At 38.7% G+C, this 14165-nt stretch overlaps 1 protein-coding gene across 8 annotated transcripts in view; it reads left to right on the top strand.

Annotated features, from left to right (window-relative positions):
• The window catches only part of Akap13 (A-kinase anchoring protein 13), a 256845-nt gene that overhangs the window by 173039 nt on the left and 69641 nt on the right, over positions 1–14165 (top strand). For 5 of the 8 annotated variants that reach the window (XM_050154102.1, XM_050154100.1, XM_050154101.1 and 2 more), the window contains exons 11-13: positions 7249–7619; positions 10330–10383; positions 13248–13313. In XM_050154102.1, coding sequence (XP_050010059.1) covers positions 7249–7619; positions 10330–10383; positions 13248–13313 — 491 coding nt within the window. The remainder of the gene's footprint in view (positions 1–7248; positions 7620–10329; positions 10384–13247; positions 13314–14165) is intronic. The other 3 variants (XM_050154104.1, XM_050154106.1, XM_050154103.1) reach the window with 2 other exon arrangements.

Genomic DNA, 14165 nt, shown 5'->3' with positions numbered 1-14165 from the left:
ACTTCCTTTAATTGTCTGTGATTCCTTATGATTGTTCCTTTGATTGTCTTCTGAGGGCTCTTGAAAACATTTATGGTACAACTAGGATTTCTGTGTTTGTCGCTGGCTGGCCAGGTTGTTGGTGCATGCCTGTAATCGCAGCACTCAGGAGGCTGAGCTAGGAGGATTGTGAACTTGATGTAGTAATTCGGCCCAGTCTTGAGGGGTTTGGGGAAGATTTGCCTTTAATGTCACATAGGAAGAGAAAAGCCAGTGTTTTGCTTGGGGACCTTCTTTGTTTTGCCTCCCTGCCTCCCTTTCTTTCCTTCCTAAGCCTTTAACAAATGCATTTTTTAAATTACAGTTTTGGGGAGGAGGGATGTGTACTTCTATGCTCATGTAGAAGTCAGGATAAATCTTCTAGCTTTAAAACTGGCTCATAATGATGGGAACTGGCTAATGAATGCTTAAGAGATTGTCAAGCAACTGTGTTTGCTTGTGTATCCTGATAGTAAAAACTTTCAAGATTTATTTTTATGTCTAAGTGTGTTGAGACTGTGGCTCATGGAGGCCAGAAGCAGGCATTGGATCTCCCAGAGCTGGAGTTAGAAATTGTATAAGAGGGCTGGAGAGATGGCTCAGAGGTTAAGAGCACTGACTGCTCTTCCAGAGGTCCTGAGTTCAATTCCCAGCAACCACATGGTGGCTCACAACCATCTGTAATGAGGTCTGGCGCCCTCCTCAGGCGTGCGGGTATACATCGAGGCAGAATGTTGTATACATAATAAATAAATCTTTAAAAAAAGAAATTGTATAAGATGCCCAACATGAGTTCTGGGAACGGAGCTCAGGATCTTTGGGCAAACAGTAAATGCTCTTAACTGCTGGGCCATCTCTCCAGCTTAAGATTCGTTATTTAAGTTGAATAACCTTCCTTCAGGAAGCATTTGTTCACCTGCCGTTTAGATATATAACTAGTGGACGGCTTGTCCCAGGTGTTACCTTCTCCTCAGAGAGATCATTATTTCTGATCACTAAATTGCATGGTTTGCTTACTTAAAAAAAAATTAGAATTTTTTATGCTTTACCATCTTACTCAAACTATTAAAAGCATGCGGGAAATATTCATATAAAGAAACTTTGCTGCACATCTTTTCTATGGAGAGTAGACATTATTGTTTAAAGCTGAAACATGCTCCTCAGACAAACTTCCACCTACATTGTAAACTGGAGTGCCTAAAGAAAAGCCAGCCAGAACAGATGAACTTTCACCTTCGTCCATGCATGAGAATGCCCAGATGGGCTGGGCCCGGGTGTGGGTGGAGGTTGGGATGTTTCTTCCCATTTCTTCTTCCAAAGCTGTGAATGACCAATTTTCCTAGGATTTATAAAATTGAGGGCTAGTTTATAATACTGACAAGACACTGACCTGAATTTTATAGACATACATACCATGTATTGTATGTACATATATTGTTACGGTCTACTGGCCTCGAGTCACCCGCCACTACCCCTCGTGGGACCGGCCTTCCCCCCTTATATCTTTAAAAAAGAACATACATACAAATATTTGTATGTATATAAAATTTCATATGTCCAGCAACCCAGGTAGGTAGCTTTGTCCCTTATACCATACAAGGAATAGGTGTTGATTGGTGCGTGCTGGCTTGTTTTATATCAGCTTGACCCAGGCTAGAGTCAATTGAGAAGAGAGAACCTCAGTTGAAAAAATGTCCCCGAACAAGCCTATGCTGCTTTTTTCTTTCTTTTTGATTGTTGATTGATGAGAGAGTGCTTAGCTCACTGTCAGTGGTACCACCCCTGGGCTCTATAAAGATCCAAGCTGAGCAATCCATGAGGAGCAAAGCTTGTAAGCAGCACCCTTCATGGCCTCTCTATTAGCTCCCGCCCCCAGGTTCCTACCGTTTTGAGTTCCTGCCTTGACTTCCCTCTTTTGGACTGTCATGTGGAAGTGTAGGGTGAGATAAACCTTTCCTCCCCAAGCTGCTTTTGGTGGGGATGTTCTGTCACAGTAATAGGAACCCTGAGACACTGGTAAAGAAGTTTGCCTAAAATAGCTGTACGACTGAGTAGCAGAACTGAGGCTTAACTTTAAAGGCTCCTCCTGTTTTGTTACTTTGCTGTCAGTCTCTTCACTGCGGCTCTAAAAACCCACGATTCAAGTCGAGACTGTGTTGGTAGATGGGCCGTCAACTCTCTGGCCATTATTGCGGCGAGTGCTGTCGATGTCACAGTCTTACGGTGTCTTCCCAGGGCCTTTCCCTCCGCTCTTTTCCGTCTTTAGGCCAGCCATTGCAACACGCTTTTCTGTGAACTCTGAGTGGTGCATTAGGTCACTTCCTGCAGCAGTCTGTTTATCTCTGGCCCTCGGGAAGTCTCTTAACAACGTGCACCTCCTGGGAAATGTGACTCTGTGATGAGTGTCGAGAGCTTAGTGTTTATTCTTACAAACAGTTGCTGGTTCCCAAGCTCAGTATTAGAGCAGCAGCATAAAACTTACACTTTGTTGTTAAAGTGAGATGACGTCCTGTGATCCTTTTTGGCACTAGCTGAGGAAATATGCTTGATATACGTGACTCTGATCCGGGACATGAGGTTCTTAGATAGAATGCTCCACGTGGAAAGATTATGTGATTTGAGACATGTGATGAGTGTTTAAAATGTGAGCTCTTGTTTTTCAAGATTATCATGTCTTGTGTATAAAATAGATAAGTATTTGTTTAGTAAATAAAGGGCTATTCATTTGGCAGTATTAAACATGATTTCTTCAGGTGTAGTATCAACCTATAAAATGTGTGACAGTTTTTTTCTATCTTGTGATTAGTAATGTGTTTATCTTTCTGTAGATAAATACATTGATCATATAACTTTCTAAGAGAAAGGCATCTGCCCAAAATATTGTATTATAAAATACACACATACAAAAAAATAGAACTGTTGGGTCTTGCAGTGAGTACCCACATACTTACCTTCCAGCTTCTGTTATTTTTTATTGTTTACTTATTACATAGCTGTGCTTCTGTTCACAGCCAGTCTGCCTAAATTACATTTCAAAACGAATTACAGGTGTGCCCATACACATCCTGTGTAAATTCTTAGAAGCAGTATTTTTCTATACTTGAGAGATTGGGGTTGTGTGTGTGTGTAATTTATATATAGATCCCGAGAATCCCGTTACTTTTGAAAAGGTAAATACATCCTCCGCCTTTGTAACCTGGAGCTACACGAGCACGTAGGCTCTAAGCATGACTGTGAAAAGTCTCCTCACATGACTCCTTTTCAGAGGCCATTCAGCCCTCATGAAGAAACACAAAAGATGTTTTTTTCTCTGATTCAGAAAGTCATCTAAGTGGGAGCTGAAGGATATTGTTTCTCCTACACAACCCTAGGAGTGAAATTCTTAGTCATACAAGAAACTGGCCCCCTCTCTACTGTTCTCGCTCATGATGTGTGTGAATCCCAGTCACTCTGCATCCTTAGTAACAAACACAGTTGTTTTAATGTTAACGTTTCTGGTATCCATGCAGTGTTATCTCATTATGGTTTTGATTTGTATTTCCTGACAACTAGTGATATTAAACAGATTTTCACATGTCCATTGGCAAGTTATGTGTCTTTCTGTATAGTGTGTCTGTTCATATCTTTGCCCATTAAAATAATTGGATTATTTGTTGATGCAGAGGAGTGGATGTTATATATCCTGGATACTGCTCCTTTGTTAGGTTCGCCATTTGCAAATGTTTTCTCTTTCATCACTTACATAAAAGTGTCTTGGTTAGCTAAAATGTCTAATTTGATGAGATAATTTAACAGACTCTTGTTCAACTTACTGCTTTGTGTGTCTTCTTGTTTGTTTTTCTGTGCCTGTGTTGATGTTTTGCTTTAAAGGTTTATATTTTTTGGCTTTTATTTTCAGGATTAAGCTGTATCTCAGTATTATATTTATAACTTTAACAACAGCTTTGTGGTTTACTTAGGAAGATTCAATCCTGGCTGTTTTTAGAACCATGTGAAGATCTTAAAAAGCAGGTGGAAGCACCTGGCTCTGCCTGCTGGCCAGCAAAATTAGAGTCTTGCGTTAACTTTTTTTTCTCACCTCTAAAATGGAAATAAGAATATTTACTAAATCAAATAATGGGAAGAATTAAAAGGGATATGATATCTAAATCACTTGTAAAATCTCTTGTGAAAAACATGCTGTACAAAACTACCAAGGAACTTATAAAAAATTTTAAAATAAAAAATAAAATCTCACATTGAGATAAGCACCTAATAATTATGTTCAAATTTATATCATAATTATTTAATAATAGTAATAGTTTCTAAGTTTTTATATGTATAATGTTCTTTTATTTAGGGCTTTCCATTGATCTTAAGCAAAACAGTGTCTTTGAACCATTTTATGGCCCAGCTATCTATTTAGGGTCATTGCGTGTACCAAGCAGCCACACTCATGCCCATTTGCTGCATAGAGTACTCGTAGGGACTTCAGCTACCCTGACTGCTAAGTCTAAGGGAAAAGACAGTGGTAGAGGTGGGAGGAGGGTTGTATGTTTTTCAATCCTACTTTCAGAATTAAAAATAAGCATAAAAACTCAAAGAAGAGGGCTGGAGAGATGGCTCAGAGGTTAAGAGCACTGACTGCTCTTCCAGAGGTCCTGAGTTCAATTCCCAGCAACCACATGGTGGCTCACAACCATCTGTAATGGGGTCTGGTGCCCTCTTCTGGTGTGCGGGCATACATGGAAAAAAATATTGTATACATAATAAATAAATTAATCTTTTAAAAAAAAAAAAAAGCTCAAGGAAGAAATGGTTTATTGGTCAGCCACAGGTGTAGACTCAGTCTCAGTTTCTCCGATATTTTTTCTCCTACCTCTTACATGTACTTTCTCAGTCCCTTCTATTCTTTTTACTCTTTGTCCTTAACATTTGATGCAGCAGAGTAGGGAGAAGGGTTTGAATTATGTTAAGACCCAAAATAGCTAGTTTTTAATTCCACATAAATCAAATATCATGAATTGAAGCCATAGTACCACTCCTCTAGGCCAGTGGTTCTCAACCTTCATAACACTGCAACCCTTTAAAACAGTTCCTCATGTTGTGGTTACTCCAGCCATAAAATGATGTTTTTGCTACTTCATAACTGTAATTTTGCTACAAGATATCTGATATGCGATCCCTGTGAAAGGGCCATTCAATACCCAAAGGGGTTGCAACGCACAGATTGAGAACTGATGGTTAGGCAAATATTTTGGGATCCATGATCTCTTTAAAGAAAAAATGACATACTAAAGAGCTTTTAAGGAAGACTTCAGATTTTAGGCTTAGAACATCTTATTAGAGAGGTTAAAACTTTCTCCCTTCTAATAAAAAGTAGAAACACGGTGTGGATAGGGTGTAGTAAATAGTGAATTAACAGTTTCGCATCTTATTTTATATATCTCTAAGATTTTATATCTTACACTTAGTGGATCTAGGAACTAGAATTTTCTTTGGAAAAGAATTCAAGTTTCTAAGAATCTAGTATTCCACTTTGTATTAATTATGATTTAGACAGTGCCTTTCCATAACTAACACAGAAGACCCAAAACCCATGAATTTATGTCCTGAATACCAGAGAGGTCATGTCTTCATGCCAGCACCCAGGAGTCTTAGGTCAAAGGATCTAGCATTCAAGGTCAGTCTTGTGCCACACAGGGAGATCCTGTCTTAACAAGAAAGAGGACGCAGCATTCTTATTAGATAGAACGGTGTGGCTAAATGTCATGCATCTGTTAGGGTAAATATGACTGCTATAGAAAATGCATGACTATATATGAAGCTGACTTCTGGTTAGGGCACTCACAGTTTTCATTGTTCTTTTTATTACTTTTTTACATTTATTTGCTTATTTATTTTGGGGGTGTGTGTGCATGTCCAGAGTGAAGGTAAGCAGAAGCCCAAAGTGTAGAAAGGTGCCGTTCACAGGTGGTAGTGTGCCTTTGTGTCAAAGATACTATCTAGGCTTTAAAAACACGCCAACTTCAGGGCTGTTTTCCATCCCAATGAGAAAAGGGCTCATTACTTCTTATGAATCTTAACCTTTGTAAGAGTTTCTCTTAAAAATTGTCTTCCTTTACCTTTTTGTTACATTTCCAGTTGCTGTGTGTATGCATGGGTGTGTGTGCCATGCCGTATTTGTGGAAGTTAGAGAACAACTTGGAGGAGTTACTCTCCTTCAGTTAGTCTTATGAAAACACTGCTCCAAAGTCTGTGGGCTCAGCATCACACACCTCTAATCCCAGTACTCGGGAGGAATGGCAATTTCTGTGAGTTTAAATTTTGTGAATTTAAGGCCAGTCTGATCTACATGGTGACATCCAGGGCTTTATAGTGAGAGCCTGTTTTAAAGATTTTCTTTAATGTCACCAAATGTCTTGATTAAGGGTATTTATTATGCGTGCCTTTACCTATTTCTTGTTCCTTGTCTAATGAAAAGCCAAAATAACATTTTGATCTTTTATGTCATGTGAAATGGAGTCAGTCTTTCCTTCACTCATCATGTTGTGCACTTGATATCTCTCACTAAGCAGAGAATGTCAAGCTACTAGAACAAGATTTGTGTAATTCCTCTTAGGTACTAGAGTTTAGCCAGGAAAGGAGCATTATCGCCTTATTAAACACCTTATTAGGATTATTTTATGTGATTTGGCTTCAGAACACTCAACCAATTCTCACTAAGATGAGAAATAGTAGCATGCAGACTTTTGGTGGAATTAAAACTATTGGGCAGTTTTCATAAGTAAACAACAATCATACTTGGCTTTAGAATAGTAAATTCTCTACCTTATTGTAGCTATACGGGCTGACTTGTTTCAGTTTGATATTCTAAAAACCTAGTATGAGCTTAGAGTTTCATATAGCAGAAACCCTAGAGACTATTGAATGGTTCTCCTCATTTTGGTTGATGGTGGGTTGAAAGAACTAAACTAAGAATTGTTTTTTCTCCACTAAAAAAAGTTAGTGTGTCTTCTGTATAGTCTAGTGCCTTTAGTAAAATGGCAAAGTTACAAATCTAGAACATTACTCTATTGGAAGCCAGGAGACTTAGATTCTAACTGAAGTCATGGGTTTGAAAAAATGATCAGCTTGAAATCTGTTATTAATCTTGCCTGTGTCCAATCAACTATGAAGCATTGGCTTGGTCTGTCAGAACAGAATATCTCCTTGGTTCTGTTGGCTTCAACACTGCTCTCTCTGTTGCAGCCCGAGGAAGAGCAGTTGCTTTGTGACAGCACAGGCTCCAGCTCCTCTACAGATGATGCAGCGTCCCTGGATCGGCACTCTTCTCATGGCAGCGATGTGTCCCTTCCTCAGACTTCAAAGTTGAATAGGTCCAGGAATCATCAGGGCTCGAATGGCTTTTCCAGCCATGGCGTGGGACCTGAGCGTCAAGAGAGCGAGAGTGAGCCTGCTGGCTCTGGTGAGATGGAGGAGGAAGAAATGGACAGCATCACTGAGGTGCCTGCAAATCGCTCTTTCCTGCGGAGCTCCATGCGCTCTCTTTCCCCCTTCCGGAGACATAGCTGGGGTCCTGGGAAGAATGCAGCCAGCGATGCAGAAATGAACCAGCGGAGGTAAAATGAAGCCTATGCATTTCATAACTCAGTCTGTGTTCTCTTTTGGGAAGTATCTGCTTTATTGTTACTGGTTTAAAAAAAAAAAAAAAAAAAAAAGGAGACATTGGTCTCTTTTTCTCTAAAAGGTAACCCAGGCTTGGCAACCAGGCAGGGGTGCATTCTGACTCCACCCTGGGCAGCCCCTTGAGCAGTGTGAACTTTCCTTTCAATGTATTTGTGATAACGTAAACTATTACTGTCAAATAGTAAGTAAATAATAAGCCTGATCAATCAGTGAAATTCATGAATCTGGAAGAGAAAATTCTGTTAACTTATGAAATCTTACAGTCTCAACACATCTGACTGGTGTGGTGTTTCCTGAGGATCACAGCCATATGTTTCTGATACAGAAATTTGATGTCTAAATTATCAGTATGTAATTCCCAAGAGGATACAAGACACACACACACACACACACACACACACACTAAAATTGTTGTTTTTTTCCTATCTGTCGTACAGTTTGAGGAATTTTTACAAGTATTACCCAGCTTGTAAGTTTGGCAGCAGCCTGTAAGAAGCTGGATTGGCTTCTGACCTCTTGACTTTGATTCTATAGACCCGCATTGTAGCATCTAACAGGTTGCAGGTGTGCTTGCCCCAGAGCTGCTTTCCCTGGCTAAAAAGATGCTCTCAGCCAGGAAAAGAGGGTGCTGCTTGTTTTTAGTTTTGACTGATTTTTGAAATAGGGTCTTGCTGTATATCTCTAGCTGACATGGAACTCATTGTTTAGTACAGGCTAACAATTAACTCCAGACAGTTCTCCCTCACTTAATCTTTGAATTTCTGAGTCTGCAGACAGGAGCTACCATACTCAGTTACTGATTGTTGCTTTAAAACAATTGTTATAAATAACACAATTATTCTTTTCCTTCCTCATTATATTAAGGCTATAAGTATATGTAATCTTAATCAAGTCGGGTTTTTTTGTTTTGAGACAGAGTCTCATGTAGCCAAGGCCAGCCTGAGTGTCACTATGTAAGGCAGGCTTAGCCTCCTGATCCTCCTGCTTCCACCACCCAAGTGTTAAGATAACAGACATTCACCTCCTTTAATTTTTTAATATGTATGAGTGTTTTACCTGAATATGTATCTGCACTATGTGTGTGCATGGTGCCCAAGGAGACCAGAAGAAGGCATCATGTCCTCTAAAACTGGAGGTACAGACAGTTGTAAGCCACAGATGGGTGCTGGGAATCAAAATCCAGTCCTCTAGAAGAATAGCTAGTGTTTTAATTACTGAGCTATTTTTCCAGACCTTCATTTATTCTTTTAATCAGCCAACATACATTGAGCATTCTTTTTAGGTCTGGCAGTATCATAGGTTCTAGAGAAATAGAGGTAAACAAGATATTACTCCCTGCCCTTGCAGAGCTCAGATTCAAACTATACTTAACTGGTTTGCCCATTTTTTTTTTCAGACTCTTTTCATAGCATATTGTCTTACATTGTTTTTTAATCTTCTCCATGATAAAGGTGTTGTTTTCCACATAGTTGCCAATTAGAGGACTGTTCCAGACACTTGACATCAGCTACAGTAGAATCTAGGTTTCTAATCACAGTCAAATCTTTGTACAATCTCGTATTATTCCATGGTATTAGGATAGTAGTTTAAAATAATAAGCTACATTGTGTTTATATCCTTTTGAAATCTCAGGTTATATAAAAACTAATTTATAAATGCTTTTCTTACCAGTTTTATATATGCTGTTTCCTTTTAAAACATTGGTAGAGGGGGCTGGAGAGATGGCTCAGCGGTTAAGAGCACTGACTGCTTTTCCAGAGGTCCTGAGTTCAATTCCCAGCAACCACATGGTGACTTCATAACCACCTATAATGAGATATGGTGCCCCCTTCTGGCCTACAGGCAGGATACTGCATAAATAAATAAATCTAAAAAAAATTATAAAATATTTTTTAAAAAGTTTGTAGAAGATTGATAGAGACACCAGGAATGATTTTGAAGGCAGAAATTACTCCCTGAAGCCTGAGTAACTTCTTGATAGGATATCCTTGACTTAGATGATAAAGGACTGATCAGGGAATGGGGATTTATTTTATGCATAACTCACCAGAGATCTGTTTTTAATAACTGATTTCGGAAGTATATGTATTTGAATCGTAGCTCAGGTGAAAAAAATTGAAGCCAGATTTAATGATTTGCCCAAGATTTCTTGGTGATCTTAGACTTGTTACCTATTTGTATATTCAGCCTGTATATCATGTTTGTTTAAACTTAGTATAAAGGACTATCTAGTACTGTCTTAATACCTTTCGAGGCAATGGAATAACGGTTAGGTTTTATCACTTTAATAGCTTGACTAATTTGTATATTATTACTTGTACATTTTGTTATCTGAATTTTAAAGCCTGAAGAAAAGCCCTTTAATGTTTCGAATGGTGCTTTTCTCTGAGCCATTTATTTTACCACTTATACTAATCTTCATAACTCATCGTCCAGTTAACTTTTTGGAGTACAGAGGGAACAAAAGCTACCTTTCTGTCAGATGTTTGGGGTTCTGGTATTTTTATCATTTCATTCTTTTGGTCTCTTCCCTCCTGTGCTGTTTGTCTTTGGGGAATATATTTCTTCCAGGTGTGATCTCTGTGTTTTGTGTATCGTTGTGATTCACCTCCATTATTGACCTCTTCCATCATTCATTTTCAGTTCAATGCAAGTTCTTGGGGATGTTGTCAGGAGACCTCCCATTCATAGGAGAAGGTACAGAGTTCACTAAATTGAACTAACCATGTCATCTCTGAGTGTGTACTAACAAGCATCTCGTTCTGGTTACCTGATTGGGCAACATTTTAAAACATATTATTTATTTCTTGTGCAGCCAAATAAAATATAGGTGCTTCTTAATTGCTATGCCCACCTGGTAGGAAATAGTCTCTTTAATCTAAAGTCTTTTTCTAGTTCTGAATTTATAAAATACACACCCGCTTACTGACGCAGATGACTTTGAAATAAGGTCTCACCTGACTTTGTGTGTTTTGTTTGTTTGTTTTCATGTTGTAGCTAACTAATGGACCTTGGGGAATACTTCCCTCTGTAACCAGAAAAGAAAGAGAATAGCCTGAAATTCATTTGTGGTCACTCACACATAGGTTCCAAAATATTTTCAATACATTTTTGAATAATATGAAAGATTTTTATTAGTTGACCACCTGCTAGTTTCCATCTCATTGTGGACAGTCTTTCAGAAAGCAGTGTAGCATAGGCTGATACCTTTTTTGAATTGCTTAATTATTATTTATCAAATAAATAAAGCTTACATGTATAAGCCAAGAGCTGATTTCTAATTAAACATAATCATTTCATGTTTTAAAGACTTTTATTGTGTAGAGCTATTAATGACTTTTCTCCCATTGTTTAAAAAATCATTTAGAAATCAGAAAAGTGTGGTGCTTTTATTATATTTCTTATATAAAGAGACATTTGCAAAGATACTTTTATCTATTTACAGAATATTTGTGAGAAAGGCAAAAAAATAATCTTCCTACTTTTTTCTCTGTCATTTTTATGTGTTTTGTCCTTTAATTCCATATTTTAGGGGAAGTTTCAATCTTAAATTCTAACATTTTCATGAACCTAAATAGTTTTGATATGAGCTAGGTTCCGGGGAAGCAAATTATTAAGTACCTTTTTCAGTAGACAATATGTAAAAGTTTTAGAAATGTATTTGTTGCTGTCTCTGAACTAACTGAAGCCTGTGCTAGATTACATGGTGAAGGACGACAAGTTGCTTCCTGCAGCCCAAGCTGTACACACCAGACTCATGGCCTGGGTTTACAGTATGTTCCAAGTGAAAAATATTTTTGTACAAAGAGCATGATTCATGATTTTTTAAAATTTATAAAATTGAAACATTTCAACAAGAAGAAAGTCGTTCTCAGAACAACAAAAACTGTGCCTCCTAAATTTCAAAGCCAAAGAACCTTGTGATTTTGGAGGCTCCCGGAAATGCACTTTTATTATGACAGGAGTCAGGGAAGGCTTAGACCACTTGCAGCTTGTCAGATCCTGTGAGGCTTGTATGGCTCTTTTCTTGTCCTGTTCTGCTGAGGATGTTGGTGCATGGTTTTAATCCCAGCGCTCTGGAGGCAGAAGCAGGCGAATCTCTGAATTCGGGGCCAGGCTGGTCTACAGAGCGAGTTCCAGGACAACAAGGGCTACACAGAGAAACCCTGTCTCAGGGGGGCAAAAAAGAAAGAAATGAAATCATATACTTAGGTATCATATTAAATTAGTTATCCAAAGAATAGACTTCTGGGCCTTATAAATGTTTGAAAATTACGTTTTATTTCTGTTCACGTAAGTCTGAGTCAGTCTAATCCTTCTTCTCAGATGAGAGATTCCTCAAACTGTATGTTTTCTTTTTTCTTTTGCGAGCCTTACACTGTTATTTAATCAGATTTGAACATTTGTACCCCATTTGGAACAGCCGTAGAGGAAACTGTCATAGCATCCCACCATTTTCCTCATCTCGAGTCTTGTCCACCAAGCACAGTGGTTGGAGATTTTAGAGGCGGAGCCCCCTGAGTGGTTCTGCTGTTGTCCAGGAGCTCTGGGTTCTCTTTGTTGTGTAAGAGGAAAGCACTTAGTTAGAGGCCCCCAGAGCAGTATTTTTACGCGACAGTACTTATTAATCAAAAATTCTGACCTCGGACCACACCTTGGGGATATGTCTCCAGTAACTAAACAAATAAAGCATCAAACAAAGATTCTGACCTTTTTGATCTAATTTGGTCATAAAGTACCTGTGTATAATTTGTTCTAACCTTTTCACCCTAGATTTTCCTCCCCTGCAATCTCGCATAGGACAAACAAGAAAACACCTGCTCACATGGATTTTTTTTTTTTTTAATCTCGGGGGAAATAAATACAAAAGTAAAATTTTAAAGACATTTCCATCTTAATACCATAAAACTCTAAGAAAAATAAATCTGCTTATCAGTTCAAAACTGTAAGGAAGGTATGGCTTTTATTGGAGCTGCCTCATTTTAAGCAGAAAGGCCTAATGAATGCTTCTAAAGAAGAACTATGCGTTTGCTATTGTATAAGGTGCTGCATGGCTTATCTGGATCCTTACTGGGAACATATGAGGGAAAAATACTGACTTCTCAGTGAGGCCTCTGAGCTGTTTGTAGTGTTTCCCTTCGATTCGGGCCTAGGAACCAGAGTCAAGGGACGTGGGAGCAATGATGAATACAGAGAGACACTTGGCCACAACAGAGTTTTGAAACATCTAGGGGAATGTCTGCAGAGGAAGCCATGTGTGGGGTGCACTTTTTGCCAAGGGATTAGCCAAAGGAGCTTTTTAGTTTAAATTGAGTAGTTGTCCTGTAAAGAGCACGCGTGACCTTTCCCAAAACACTGAGTGGACATCAGCTGCACAGTATTAAATTCCTGAGGTTCTTTTTCTAGTCTTTTCCTAAATTCTCTTCGTTGCATTCCTATTTTTTTTTATAAGTGGTTATATAAGTCTATCTCTGTGTCCTTTCTTTTTAAACTGAATAACCCAAACCTGTTTCCCCTTTTCTCCCTCCATTTCTTGTTTCTGCCTTTGATGTCATCTCCAGTATGAGCTGGTGTCCCTCTGGTGTGCAATACTCGGCTGCCCTGAATGCTGACTTTAATTTCAGAAGGTATAGTATTACATGTCCAGCCACCATACCAGGAACTGTAAAGTAGGACTTCTGGCCTTGGGCTGTAGCTGGCTTCTCTGTGGCTGGAATGCATATGGGCAGACTATGGTATCTGTGAGCCTGGTATACTGCTGCCTTCGCTATGGATGCCACTAACCCGCTTGCAGGAGTGTGGCCCAGGAACAGTGCCTACTACTCTATCGTTTGTCTCAAGTAGCAATAGCTGCCTGTGTTTCTGCATGAACCTTGTGTCTGTGATGTAAGCCCTTGTCTTTGTTTTCTTCTTTCCAAGTTCCCAGATTCTTAGGAAAACAATGAATCAAAACAACTAATAGGCCCTGGTTTCTATTATATTTTCCAAGTCCTACATTTAAGTTCTTAATTTAGATACCTCGTCATTTTATATTTGTCTTTGAGTTAGCAGACAGATTTAATTATTAAATTTTTCAGAATTAAGTTTTGTAGTAAGTGGAGATCAAGTTTTCTCAGGCTTTTCAGATAATTCACGGTGGAAAACTAAATTTCTTCATGTGGCTAAAGTTTCTTCTTATGCCTGGTGTTAAAAGTGGGTTCTACGTAGACATTTAGTTTCAGTTCATTATGACTTCTATTGTCAACTGAAATAAGAGCAACAGATTTGTTGATCGTTTACCCACTAGAGACAATAGAGACATATGGGTTCAGTTCTTAAGTAATCTATGAAGAAAAACCCTTTGGGGCTGGAATCTATGAACTTAATTGTAGCAATTAACTGTACAGCTTTCCCAGAACAGAAGTAACTATATAGCTTCAGTATACATCCAAATACAGTTCCAGCTGAGTAACTGAGAACACAGCTACAACTGTATTCTT

This window comes from Alexandromys fortis, unplaced genomic scaffold (genome assembly GCF_014885135.2).
Source record: "Alexandromys fortis isolate MF-2015 unplaced genomic scaffold, M_Fortis_MF-2015_v1.1 scaffold_86, whole genome shotgun sequence".
NCBI classification, from domain to species: domain Eukaryota; kingdom Metazoa; phylum Chordata; class Mammalia; order Rodentia; family Cricetidae; genus Alexandromys; species Alexandromys fortis.
This window is presented reverse-complemented; position numbering and strand designations above follow the sequence as displayed.